A 12933-nucleotide genomic window follows, 5' to 3' on the forward strand; every position below is an offset into this window, starting at 1 on the left:
TGCCATCTCAGTGTAGATCAACTGATACCATATAGGGAAAGCTGCTCACAACACACCAGCGCGAGGGTTCATGCATACACTTACTATAGGAGCATCCGTAGACCTCCACCCTCATGCCAATCTTTCCACTTGGATTCCATTCTAGGGGCACAAAGCGAACGAAGCGGGCTCTCACTGAGTGCAGTAACTTGTGGTGCATCACGCTGTCAGCATTCATGTTTCCTGCAAAGGTCTGCAGAGAGAAAAGGAGCCCCAGTGAGGTCTAGGATACTATTGCATCTCCTTCCCATGCTTGAGTTCAAAGAACATCATTGCAAATCCACATGTTACTCCAAGAAAATCCTCAAGTTCTCACATATGCCAAATAGAATCTGACTCTCCTGAAAATTCTGAATTTAGGGGAGGGAGTTTCTCAAAGAATAATGTAAAACCCTACTGATGCATTGAAGCTACCACCCCCCCAAAGCCAGCTCAACTGCTAAAGATAACAACTGAACAATAAGGATCACATCCAACTTCTCATGAGAAATGGGAGAGAACAATCAATGCTGAAAGTAGGACACCATCAACTTGGCATTCTATACCCAACAGAAATAGCTTTCAGTTCTGAAGAAAAAATAAACAGTTTCATTAAACAAAAGGTGAGATAATTTCTACACTCCCCACTGCTAATACTGCTAAATAAGTTATACAGTCTGAAGAAATTGATTCAAGGTAGAATTGTTAAGTTATAGGAAAGAAGGAATGAAGAGTACTCAAAGGGATAAATATGTGGCTAAAAATAAAAGACTAGCTTTCTTTTCCTAAACATCTTAAAGTTCATTCACAGTTTAGAGGAAAAATAAAAATGTATTATGAGATACAGTATTATGAAATAAAAGTAAACATGTATCAATAAAACTATGAAGAATGGGATATAGGGTAAATAGAATTACACTAGTATAAGGCCCCACATTGTATACAAAGTGATATAATAGAAATTTCATGCAAACATTATAAGTTAAAGATGCATAAACATAAACCAAAAAGGTATAGCCACAAGGCCAATTAAAGAGAAAGGATGGGATACCAAATAATAGTAATAATAATAATAATAATAATAACAAAAATAAGAACAACAAACCAGCAACAAAAAGCTCAGTTTAACACAAAATAAGGCAGAAAGTGCAAAACAAAGGAATAAATCACAAAGAGGAAAAAGAAAAAAGGAATTGTTAGTAGACTTAATTTTTACCAAACTAATAATTACATTAAAAGAAAAATGAGCAAAAAGTCAAATGAAAAGTTAGAAATTGTCAGGCTGGACAGAATGGGAAGGCCCATCTCTGTACTTTTGATATGATACTTTTTTTTTTTTAAATAATAAAGGCACTGACAGGTTGAAAGTAGAGGATGGGGAAAGTATTACAGGCAGACAGTAGATAAATGAAACCCAGAATTTTTGTATTAATATCAAACAAAGGGGATGCATTTCAAGATACCAAGAGACTCTAAAATTACAAAGGGCTAAGTCATTATGAAAAAAAAAAACAGAAAAATAAAAGTGTCTGCACCTACAGCAGAGATTTGAAATATAAGAAGCAAAACCTGACAGAAACAAAAAGGGTGGAGGAGGTACAAAGTAGTGACAATTACAGTTGACTTTTATTATCTTCCTCCAGTAACTAATGGAACAAGTTGGGGGAAAAGCCAGTGAGGATACAGAATATTCAAACAGTGAAACCAACCTAAATGTTCATAGAACACTGAACAACTACAGATTAGATACATTGTTTTTAAGCACACATGGAATATTCATTAAGAAAGACCCTATTCTAAGCCATAAAGAAGCATACTTTGTTTTCTGATCAATTAAGTTCAGAATTCATAATAAAAAATTATTTAGGAAACCCTCAAATGTTTGGAAGTTAGTCAACACACTTCTAAATGACCCGTAATATGTCAAAGAAGAAATCAAAATGGAATCTAGAAAATAGTTTGAATAGAATAATGGTAAAAACACTGCATCTACATTTCTGGAACACAGCTAAAACAGTCCTTAGAAGAAAATGTACGGCTTTAAATGCTTTTTTACATAAAAAAGGAAGAAGTGAAGTTAAAACAAAATTTACATCTCCATCCCAAGAAGTTAGAAAACTAGTAAATCGAACTCAGAACATTAGTAGATCGGATTACTATTCAGTAGTTAAAAAATACATCAGCATCTACAGCAAACCATGTGTTGAGCTAAAGAAGCCAGCCATGAAGAGCACATACCCATACCACATGATTCTATGTTCATGAAGTTCTAGAAGGTGCAGAACTAAGCTCTGGTGATAGAAACCAAAGGAGTCATTTTCTTGATGCTGGGAGACAGAAAATGACTACCAAGAGCATCCATCAACTCATTTAAACAGAACATCCTTGTGAGGTAGAAAATCTGTATTATCTTCATTTTCAAGATGAGACAACTTAATTTTGGAGAGTTTAAATTGGATCATAAATTTTAAATAAAGAAATTATCAAGTTGTGACTGGATTATAGAGACTCTGATGAAAGCCCAGTGACTCTCTGATTTAATTCCCATTATCACCTGCATATGCCAGGTTTCTGAAACTAAATATTGCCCCTGGCACAATAATAGCTACCAGTTTTGAAGGGCTGCTCCACAACAGACACATCCTAGGTGAACCTCTGTATGTTTTAAGCTCACTGCATATATTATGGGGAAGTTTGAGGCAGCTTCCTCAGTAAAGGCGTCACCCCCACCATGGCACAAGTACATTTAAACTTTCTGAAATTGCACTACATCTTATAATCGTGTAGCCAGCCCATATTGGGTTTTCCACCTCACTAGTAGACCCTCGGAATCAGAGAGGTTAATTCTGAGCATCATTATATATAATGTTTCTCAGAGTAGTTTGTTCTGTTCTCACCCCACATCAAGCAGTAATATACTGAATTTTGGCACAGACCTTTTACTGTTGTCATACTGTGGGATGAATAGCGGCATCATCATTATTATTATTATAAAACATTATGCATATTGTTCTTGACAAAGCTGTTCATTGATTTTGTCCCTACATAAGAACACAGTGCACTAGTTAATCTTTCTTCCCCTATAGTTAAGAAGTGTAAGGATCACAGAAATTGAGTTCCTGTGTGCTTTTAGGAAAAAACAACCACATAGCACAGGGCTCACCAGTGGGAGCCTTGAAGAGAATACTTAAGAAAATGAGAGTGCCAGAGTCAGTATTCAGCAACTTCCACTAAGACGTTCATTCCTTGACAGTAAACAACATTTTGGCTTATGAATGGAAGAATTGTTGGTCATAATGAAGATGATGATGCTCTTCGTACCCTTTACTAGGCAGTTAAGTATAATAGGCACAAACTAGGAGTCTAAGATGGGACAGACACTGGCGCTTATCAATAGAAAATGGAAGGGTCTGGCTTAGCCAGAGCAACTCATTTGGCTTCAGCAAATACATCACATTGAGCCAATCCCACTGATGACTTTGATTGGCAGCAAGATTGCAAGCAACCAGGTGTCTGCCAGAGGGAAGATGTCATTAATTTGCTTAACTACAGTCTCGAGCAATAACTAACAGGTGCAACAACCAAATTTTGCCTCTGTAAACTTGACAGGGAATATCAGGAATTCTCAGGGAGACCTATTTCAAGTCTGATGCTCTGCCAAACACCATGCTGCCTAAGAGTCTTTTTTAAAAGAAGCATTAGAGTGAGAGAGAAAGGAGATGAGCTTTGAGTGCTATTCCTAACCACCCTGCAGATTCACTCTGGCGTCCACAGCAAGGTACTAGGACTGTAATTCCTTTGGGGATATAGACTGTATCTTATTTTAAACTGGAATGCTTAGTGCATGGAACACAGTATTTCTTAAAGGTACAGTTGAAATGGCATTCAGTAACCCAAACCAAACCTGTACACCATAGATATCTCAAAATCAGTGAATTCTACAAACAGCACTTTAACATTGCTCACAGGGTTATTAGTAAGTTGTTGAACTCACTGAGTGAATGAATGAGCAAAGGAACACAACTTTTCTGACTCTTGGTGTTCTCATCAGAAGAGTGAAAATAAAATCTCTAAGGCAGCTGTGAATCTTACATTAAATACTGCATGCAAATGGACAGTGCACATAATAGACTCTCACAGAAACACACAATACACTCACACAGAGAGAAAGAGATTCCAATCACAAATTCTGTGTAAAAATAACTTTCTGTGAGAGTATATTCTGAAGCAGTGACTTATTAATACTCTCAAGCCCCGTGGAAGGCATTTGTCAATCATACTTAAATTTTCTGAATGACATTCAAAGGTATTTCCCAGGGAAAAAAAAGTACAAACTAAAACTAAGGAAGGACTAGCAGCTCAGAGCTAATTAGAAATACATTTTTTTGTATTTAATAAAGCAGAGGGTAATTAACATGCAAACTGCAGAGTTAAATCTAAAATTGATAAACCTACTCCGGCTTCAGTGTTCCAAACTGCTATGCAGGGGTATGTGCTGAAATGGATTTCAGAGAGGCACTTATAGAGAAGGAAATAAGAGAGATCAGTGTTAGTCACTGGACACTACTGGCTGACAGGAATTCTTTTTTTGTTTTTTTCTTTAGTATTTAGTTTTTTTATCTTTTTTTTTTTTAATTTGAGTATAATCGACATACGTGTCACATTAGTTTTAGGTGTACAACAAAGCTATCTGACAAGTTCATATGTTATGCCATAATCAACACAAGTGCAGTTACCATCTGTCACCATACATCACTGTTACAGTACCATTGACTATATTGCCTAAGTGCTAGATTTTAGGGATGTAAGAAGGAGAATTAAACTGCTGGATCTTTTCTATTCTACTCTCGTTTGTAGTATGGTATCCATGACATAATTACATCATTATAAGTGTAGATGCTGTATATCTATTTTAATTTCATAGGAGCAGTTATTTAATTGGGCTAGAAGACCACCATGAACTTGATCACTGTGTAAGAACGGGCCCCCCCATCTCTTGATCCCAATAGTTGGCAAAGAGGAAAACTAATCCATGCCACTGTCCACTCTGTTTCCTTTGTCTTTATGGCCTCCAGAGAGGAATAACTCAAGGATTCAGAGCAACCATAGAGAAAAACTGTCACTCGCACTTGACCTTGACCACAGGTGGAGTGGGACTCTCAAGTGAGCCCTTCTAGTTATAATCACACACTCATGTCCTGTTCCCCTCTCTTAGGAATGAAGTGTTCTTCTCTTTCCAGGCTATGTGACTGTATCACTGAAGAATATTTGTTTCCTCCTTGGTTTCTGTCAGTAGGAATGCCTTCCAGCATGAGGTATGAATGCTTCCTCATTCCCATCAAAACCCGACACAACCTTTGTCACACATGCTCTTGTGCAGTCAATGGTCAATTGTCATTTTGCTCCTACTTTCTACTTAACTGCCAGTCATCCTCTTGAAACGTGGTTACTGTGTGGTCAGTTCAGGAAATGGAATCCAATGTGAAGTCCTAATATTGGTCACTTTATTATTAATTTACCCATGTTAAAGTTATTTGCATGAAAATCTCATCAGGTATGAAGCCTCCAAATGCACTAACCCATCACATGCATTCTTGCTTATTCCCAGTAAAGGGAGATACTGAGACTTGACAGCAGAAATTAGTGAATAACTTACAAAGATTAAAGATAATGTCCTCCATTAAATGCCTCTCCCATTGGAGGCACCAGTACAGTGCCTTTAGAAACTAGTACCTAGCCCCAGGCAGGAAGAGCTGGTTTCTGTAGGACAGCACAGCCGTGACATCTGAATCTCTGCCTTTACTTCTCCCACTAGATGATTAATTCTCTATCTCATTTCCACATTGTTCTCCTAGTTTAATAAAATAGTGTGTTCCTCTGTTATCTATTTGCATGAAAACAATCCCATCAATAACTCAAGTGCAAAGAGAGTTCATTGAATGTCAAGAGGTACAAAGGACATTGTTAAAGCTATGTTAAAGTCGAAGTTGAAGGGCCCTCAAACCACCACTGGTCTCTGCCTACTCATAGCTTTAACAACAAACCATCATTAATTCGAAAGACGTTTCTGAGTTAAGTTGCTCAAAACTTTTCCTATACCAATAGGAACCTTATGCATACAATCAGGTTATAAATTTCCTTTTGACAATTATTAATCTGGATCACATTTTGTAGAAAATAAAATGGGATCAACTAATAATGTGAAAATCAGGATCAATCTACAGCTAATAAAAACACAACTTTTTGTCCATGGACTTGGATGATCCAGACCCCTATTATTCTTGAAGACACTATGTATGTACAGATAAGTATCTATTTAAATATGAGGATATGCACACACACACATACACACACACGACACAAAAATTCCTCCTTCTGCTTTTTATGTGACTTCTGCTGCATTAAGTACATTAAGTACATTAATGTACATTAAGTACATTAAGTATAAGGGGTAATAAAGCAACTGTTGACAACAGTGTCATCTATTTATGTTCCCATCTCTGGGCTGAGAACTAGAAAACCAACATGTATGGCAGCTTGACTATATGGTGCACAACTGAACAAAACAGAAATATCCACTTAGTAAAATTAGACATTTTACACTCCATGAAAGCAAAGAGAAGCAATGCCTTTGCCCTCTTCTGAATTCTGAAAAAGGACTAAGCAGCTTTCTGAACTTCCTCCCCAGTAAAATAGAGAACTGAGCATGGGGGTTGCCAGGAGGGCCTGGTCTATTACAGGAGCCACAGGGAAGGGACATTGTAGTAAAGGGCCAGGCCCAGAGCTAGGAAGGGACTGACCGCTGTGTCCAGGGTAGTCACGGGTACAAACCAAGATGAAAAGACTTGAGCTCTCCAGTCCCTTTATGCGCACACAGTGGCTTTAGTAGGGGATCTTGCCAACTCCTTTTCCCTCTCCAGCACAACCTGTTCTCCTATCTTGCTTTATCTTCCTTCAAAAACAAATCTTGCTTTACTGTTTGTCTCTGTCCATGCACTGCAAACTCTAAGAGAGAAGGGTCTTCAGGAATCACAGGTAAGGCCCAGAAAGGTCTCTTGAATGAAGGAAGCATCCAATTTTTTCCCCTAACTTGTTTCAATAGGGAACCCTGCTATCTTTTCATGGAATGCCTTAAAGGGATTGTGCTCACATAGAAATGTGCACAGAACATCATCTTGAGAGAAGTTCATATTCATCACTTTCTGTGGACAAACCAAAGATAGGAGTTGTAAGATATTTTCTCAATGAAAGATAATTAGTTGAAGGGGGAATTAAAACAATATTACATATGAGAGTTCCTTCCACTAGTGACATCATTTTATTTTTTATTTAAAGATTTTATTTATTTATTTGACAGAGACAGAGCACGAGGTGGGGGTAGGAGCATAGGCAGAGGGACACAGGGCTCAATCTCAAGAGTCCAAGATCAAGATCTAAGCTGAAGGTAGACATTTAGTGGACTAAGCCATCCAGGTACCCCAACTACAGCAGACCTTAATGCTCTTTTTTTTTCTCTTGAAACAAATTTTATTTTATTTATTGTTATGTTCAATTAGTCAACATATAGCACATTAATTTTTGATACACAGTTCAATGATTCATTATTGAGTATAACATCCAGTGCTCTTCACAACACATGCCCTCCTTAATGCCCATCACCTGATTACCCCATCCCCAATCTCCTCCCCTCTGCAGCCCTCAGTTTGTTTCCTGGAATCCAGAGTCCCTCATGATTTGTCTCCCTCTATGATTTCTCCTCTTCCATCTTCCCTCCTTCCCCTGTGGTACTCTGCTCTACTCTTTATGCTCCACATATGAGTGAAACCATATGATCATTGCCTTTCTCTCCTTGACTTATTGCAGTCAGCATAATCCCTTCCAGTTCCGTCCATGTCCATGCAGATGGTGGGTATTCATCCTTTCTGATAGCTGAGTAATATTCCATTGCATATGTGGACCGCATCTTTGTCATCCATTCATCATGCCCACCCATACTGTGGAAGGAGCTGATGTGTCCTTCTACTTAAGTACTCCTAATTCATATACTAAAGCCCTTCAGAGAGACCACAGGACAGTGAACTCTCAATCTATATAGTTAAGAAAGCCTGTACATCCAGCCTATCAGAAACTACCTGAGGGACAAGTATCACAAGGAGAGAGCAGATGATACACACTGGGCATATTTCTTCCTTGATGTTATTTTGTGCCTGTGAGGGTCCAATTGTTGGTCTCAAAAGCTATTTGCGGACTGTAGGTCTGGTTCCCACTGTTCTTTACATCTAATCGTCCAGAGAACAGGCTGAGCCTGATACTAGTCCTACAAGGACCAAGCGAGGGCTAAAAGGTTCTAGCATGTCCTTACCATTATTGCCTCCACAGTGCTTTACAGGCTCACTTTCAAATAGCAATGTGTACACCAGCTGATAAGCACCAATTCACCTGTCATGTAGCTGATTTTCTCGCAAGATAATTTAACACTGCTGAATAGAAACTTTGAAGAGACAGCAGATTTCTCTGGAAATAGGAACATGAAAGCAGACAACACATGTCCTTTTTTTTTTTTTTTTCCCTCATTTTCCTGAGATTTGGATCTCAAACTAGCACTCTGAAGAGAAGATGTTAGCTCATTGTCAGCCTTTGGAAAAAAACATGTTATAGGCCAAGTTTATCATGATCTACTTCTCTTCTCCATTCCTCCTTTGTTCTATTTCTGCTCTTAGCTGACTTCCAGCTTTTTTTCTGTTAAATGATGAGTAGCTCAAGCAATGGTCCTTCCTAGGGAAAATCAGAATTTCCACTTTTTCCCAGTTTTATTGAGAAATAATTGATATGCATCATTGTATAAGTTTAAGGTATATAGAATGGTGATTTGATTTACTTATATTGTGAAATGATTCCCACAACAGGTTTAGTTAATAGCCATCATCTCATAGATATACAATAAAAAGAAAAGGAAAAACATATTAATGTGATGAAAACTCTCCACTTTCCTATAATGGCATACAGCCATCATCATGCTGTGAGTCACATCCCTCATCCGTAGCTTCTGACCACCTTCCTCCAGCCCCTTCGCACCTCAACACTCGCTTTATCCATTCATTTGCCAATGGACCCTTAGGTTGTTTCCATGTCTTGGCTAATTGTAAATAATGCTCCTGTTAATGTTGAGATGCAGATGCAGATATAAATATTAGTGTTTTCATCTCCTTTGGACATATTCCTAGAAGTGGAATTGCTGGACCATATGGTGGTTCTATTTCTAATTATTTGAGGATCTTCCATACTGTTTTCCATAGTGGCTGCACTAGTTTATAATCCCATCAACAGGACACCAGCCTTCCCTTTTCTCTACATCATGGCCAGCATTTCTCTGTTATCTTTTTAGTGACGGCCATCCCAACAGGTGTGAGGTGGTATCTCACTGTGGTGCACATTTCCAAAAGGGACACTTGTACAAAAGAATGAAGGAGAAAGGAAAGAAAGAGATAGGAAGGGAGGAAAAAAATACATGCAAACATATTTCATTTCTCCTGACAGGTTGGCTCCTAACCTGAAATCAAATCCCTGGGTGTCTGCTGTAAGCCCTGAGGTGCGGCCCTGAGTAAATGATGGCACAGAAAACATCTGGTGTAGGGCTCAGTTCTTTCTCTGCACTGCCTTCATCAGCTCTTCAGCTCTTCCCCGGGTGACTGCAATAGCCACCAGATCATCTTTCTCCCTCTGGTGTTACTCCATTTAATCAATCTTTCAAGAGAGATTATTACCTTTAAAATCAAATTTCTAGGGGCGCCTCTGCCCTCAGCTCGGGTCATGATCTCAGGGTCCTGAGATGGAGCCCCGAATCAGGCTCTCTGCTCAGTGGGGAGCCTGCTTCCCCCCTCTCTCCCTGCCTGTCTCTGTGCCTACTTGTCATCTCTTTCTCCCTCTCTATCAAATAAACAAATAAAATCTTAAAAAACAAAAATCTAATTTCTAGTATGCCCTATCATAAAGCCCTCTGTTTTCCAAACCATCTCCTGCTGCTTCTGTCCTTACCATGCCCTCCTTCTGTATCATTCTGCTAGAGTTTCCCTCAAACACACATGCAAACTCTTTCTTTAAGGATCTGGGCTATGCTCTTCCCAACCTCTTGTTTAAGCTGGCAACACTCCCCTTGTTGATCCCTGCTGTGTCTTCTGTTATGGCACCACACCAACAACAGGGCTGAAACCTGTGCATTATACTGGTCCCCTTCTGTATACAGCAATCACCTTGAGGACCTCCACCCTGAATTACTTTGTGTCTCTAGCACCTGATACATGGCAAAGGGGAAATGCATGATATTTTCATTCTTCATTTCACTTATTATCCCTGATCCCTCTTGAGATGTGTTACCGGTTCCTCAACTACATGACGTGGTATGAAGCTGCTGGGCTTTGGGTGGAGGTACCCTTGAAAACGACCTCCTACCATTACTTCATATATAGCCAAAGTCCATTAATTTTGTCTTTCAGAATCTTGGTTTATTTATCTATTAAATGGGAGTAATAATACTGATGAAGGGAAATTCTACATTAAAACTTCCTTCTTCCAGGGGCGCCTGGGTGGCTCAATCAGTTAAAAGTCTGCCTTCAGCACAGGGCATGATCTCAGAGTCCTGAGATGAAACCCCACATTGGGCTCCCTGCTCAGTAGGGAGCCTGCTTCTCCCTCTGCCTCTGCTGCTACTCCCCCTGCTTATGTGCATTCTATCTTTCTCTTTGTCAAATAAATAAATAAAATATTTTTAAAAACTGTATTTTTCTATAAAAATAGAAAGATTTCCTGGAATTATAAATAGTTGGGCTCTTCTCCAATAGTGTGCAGTGGCTTCCACTGCTAACATCAAACAGCCTCCAAGCTGCCAATGGGCTCAAGTACCAGGGAGGTCTGCATGCTCCGGAAAGAATCAGAGGATTAAACTTGGATGATGCATTTGTACCTCGTTGTGTCAAGGAACAGTCAGGCCTTGTTTGTACTCTGCTTCATCCCCAAACTGAAACAGTCATTTTCAGACCACACAGCCTGATAATTCCGCACTCCATCTGACTTCATTGTTGACCGTGTCTGAACCAAGTCGAACGGGGCATTCTCAGCTCTTTCACATGTCATCCAAGGCCCTGTTTGCTACCCCTATTCTGTTTTTTATGAGTCTTACTTCTTACAATCCCTGCATGCCCTGTAACCTCCAAAACCTGGGCTTATCATTGTTGCTGGCCATAGATAGTACACGGAATGTTCTTTTAGCACCTTCCTGCTATGCTTTCACAGCTTATCAGTAAGGAGTTAAGAGGACAGACTCTGGAGCCTGTGCTTACTTTCAAAATCCTTTCTGGGTGTGAGGACTTGGACGAGTACTTAGCTTTTCTGTACTAATACCTGCTCAAGTTTAAAATGAGGATAAAAATGCATTCCTTGAGATGGTGGAAATGAGTGTGTGTGGGTGGGGGTTTCCTGTGTGTACATTGGTTAACACACAAGTCTCATGTATCATGCAAGGATTATTCCGAGTAATACATACATTCATAGAGATGGCTTGAATATTGCTTAGAATAGTTCTTGCATCAAGTATGACGTTCTGGCCTGAAATATTACCCGTATAAATGTTAACTATTACTACTTAGGTCATAATTACTTTTCAAACCCATTTCAAATGTCAATTTATTTATTAAATGAATCCTTATTCATTTAATTCCACAAGCAAAAGAGGGAGGGCAGCTCACATTTATGGAAGTCGATGATAATCCAGGCATGGATTCTCCCAACCGTCCTTGACCATCCTGTGTTGTTTCTGGGCATTTTGGAGACGGACTTAGAGGTCGGGTGAGTCCCTGGCAGTGGAGCTGGGAGTGAGCACAGGGCTACCCTTCTGTTCAAGCTTCCGTTCTCCTCGACCCACACAGTTGCTTTTTAGGAACAATGGTCTCCCTGTCCTTTGAACTGCAATTGTATATTATTTCTAACTCTGTAAGGGCACTTAATACTTTCTCTTTTATATTATAGTGATGCATGCACATACATGACTTTTACAATGAAAGAACAAACATTTTTCAGTGCAGGATTTTATATAAAACTCCATCTGATAACATCCATACTTGTCTAATATCACGTATTAAGCATATGCTTAAAGCTTGACCTTAAACAGTGTACACCTGTCCCCTCCCCCACTTTCCATCTTGTTCTTTCCTTTGCTTTATCAATGGGCATGTTTGCTTTGTTTCTGTTAGAATCTACATTCCTTGAGTGAACTTAATTTTTGGAAGACTCTAGCGTATTTAGGAAGATCCTAGCATTTACCCTGGGTGACATCCAAAGTATTTTATTCTGCACATAAAAATGTAAATAAGTAACTGCTATGACAGGGCATCTTGACTCTTTCATGGCATTGTAAGCCTAAATCTGAGCTCCACTGGATTCCTATGAAGTGCAGGCAGAAAGCATGGTTCAGGGTAGGAGTGCATTCAAAAGGAAGGGTGAAATGCAACACAGTGGAGTGCAGTCCTGTCTGCATCACAATGGGGCTTCCATAAGTACCTTACTTCTCCATGTCTTTGTCTCTTCCCCTGCCCAATGGGGATCAGGGCCCTCTGTGCAGGACCATTGTAAGATGAAAGGCAGCATTACATGTAAAATACAGGGATGCCTGGGTGGCTCAGTGGGTTAAGCCTCTGCCTTCGGCTGGGGTCATGATCCCAGGGTTCTGGGATTGAGTCCCTCATCAGGCTCTCTACTTGACAGGGAGCCTGCTTCCTCCTCCTCTCTCTCTCGCTCTCTCGGCCTGCTTGTGATCTCTTTCTCTGTCAAATAAATAAATAAAAAATAATTTAAAAAAAATCTAAAATACATAGTAGTTCTGCATGTAGCAAATGCTTGTCACATGTTCACTATCCATCTTCT

The 12933-nt window shown here is 39.4% G+C and overlaps 1 protein-coding gene across 2 annotated transcripts in view; it reads right to left on the minus strand.

The window, feature by feature from the left end:
* The window catches only part of CNTNAP5 (contactin associated protein family member 5), an 842021-nt gene that overhangs the window by 507746 nt on the left and 321342 nt on the right, over positions 1 to 12933 (minus strand). For both annotated transcript variants that reach the window (XM_059166599.1, XM_059166598.1), the window contains exon 4: positions 85 to 232. In XM_059166599.1, coding sequence (XP_059022582.1) covers positions 85 to 232 — 148 coding nt within the window. The remainder of the gene's footprint in view (positions 1 to 84; positions 233 to 12933) is intronic.

Source organism: Mustela lutreola, chromosome 3 (assembly GCF_030435805.1).
Source record: "Mustela lutreola isolate mMusLut2 chromosome 3, mMusLut2.pri, whole genome shotgun sequence".
NCBI classification, from domain to species: domain Eukaryota; kingdom Metazoa; phylum Chordata; class Mammalia; order Carnivora; family Mustelidae; genus Mustela; species Mustela lutreola.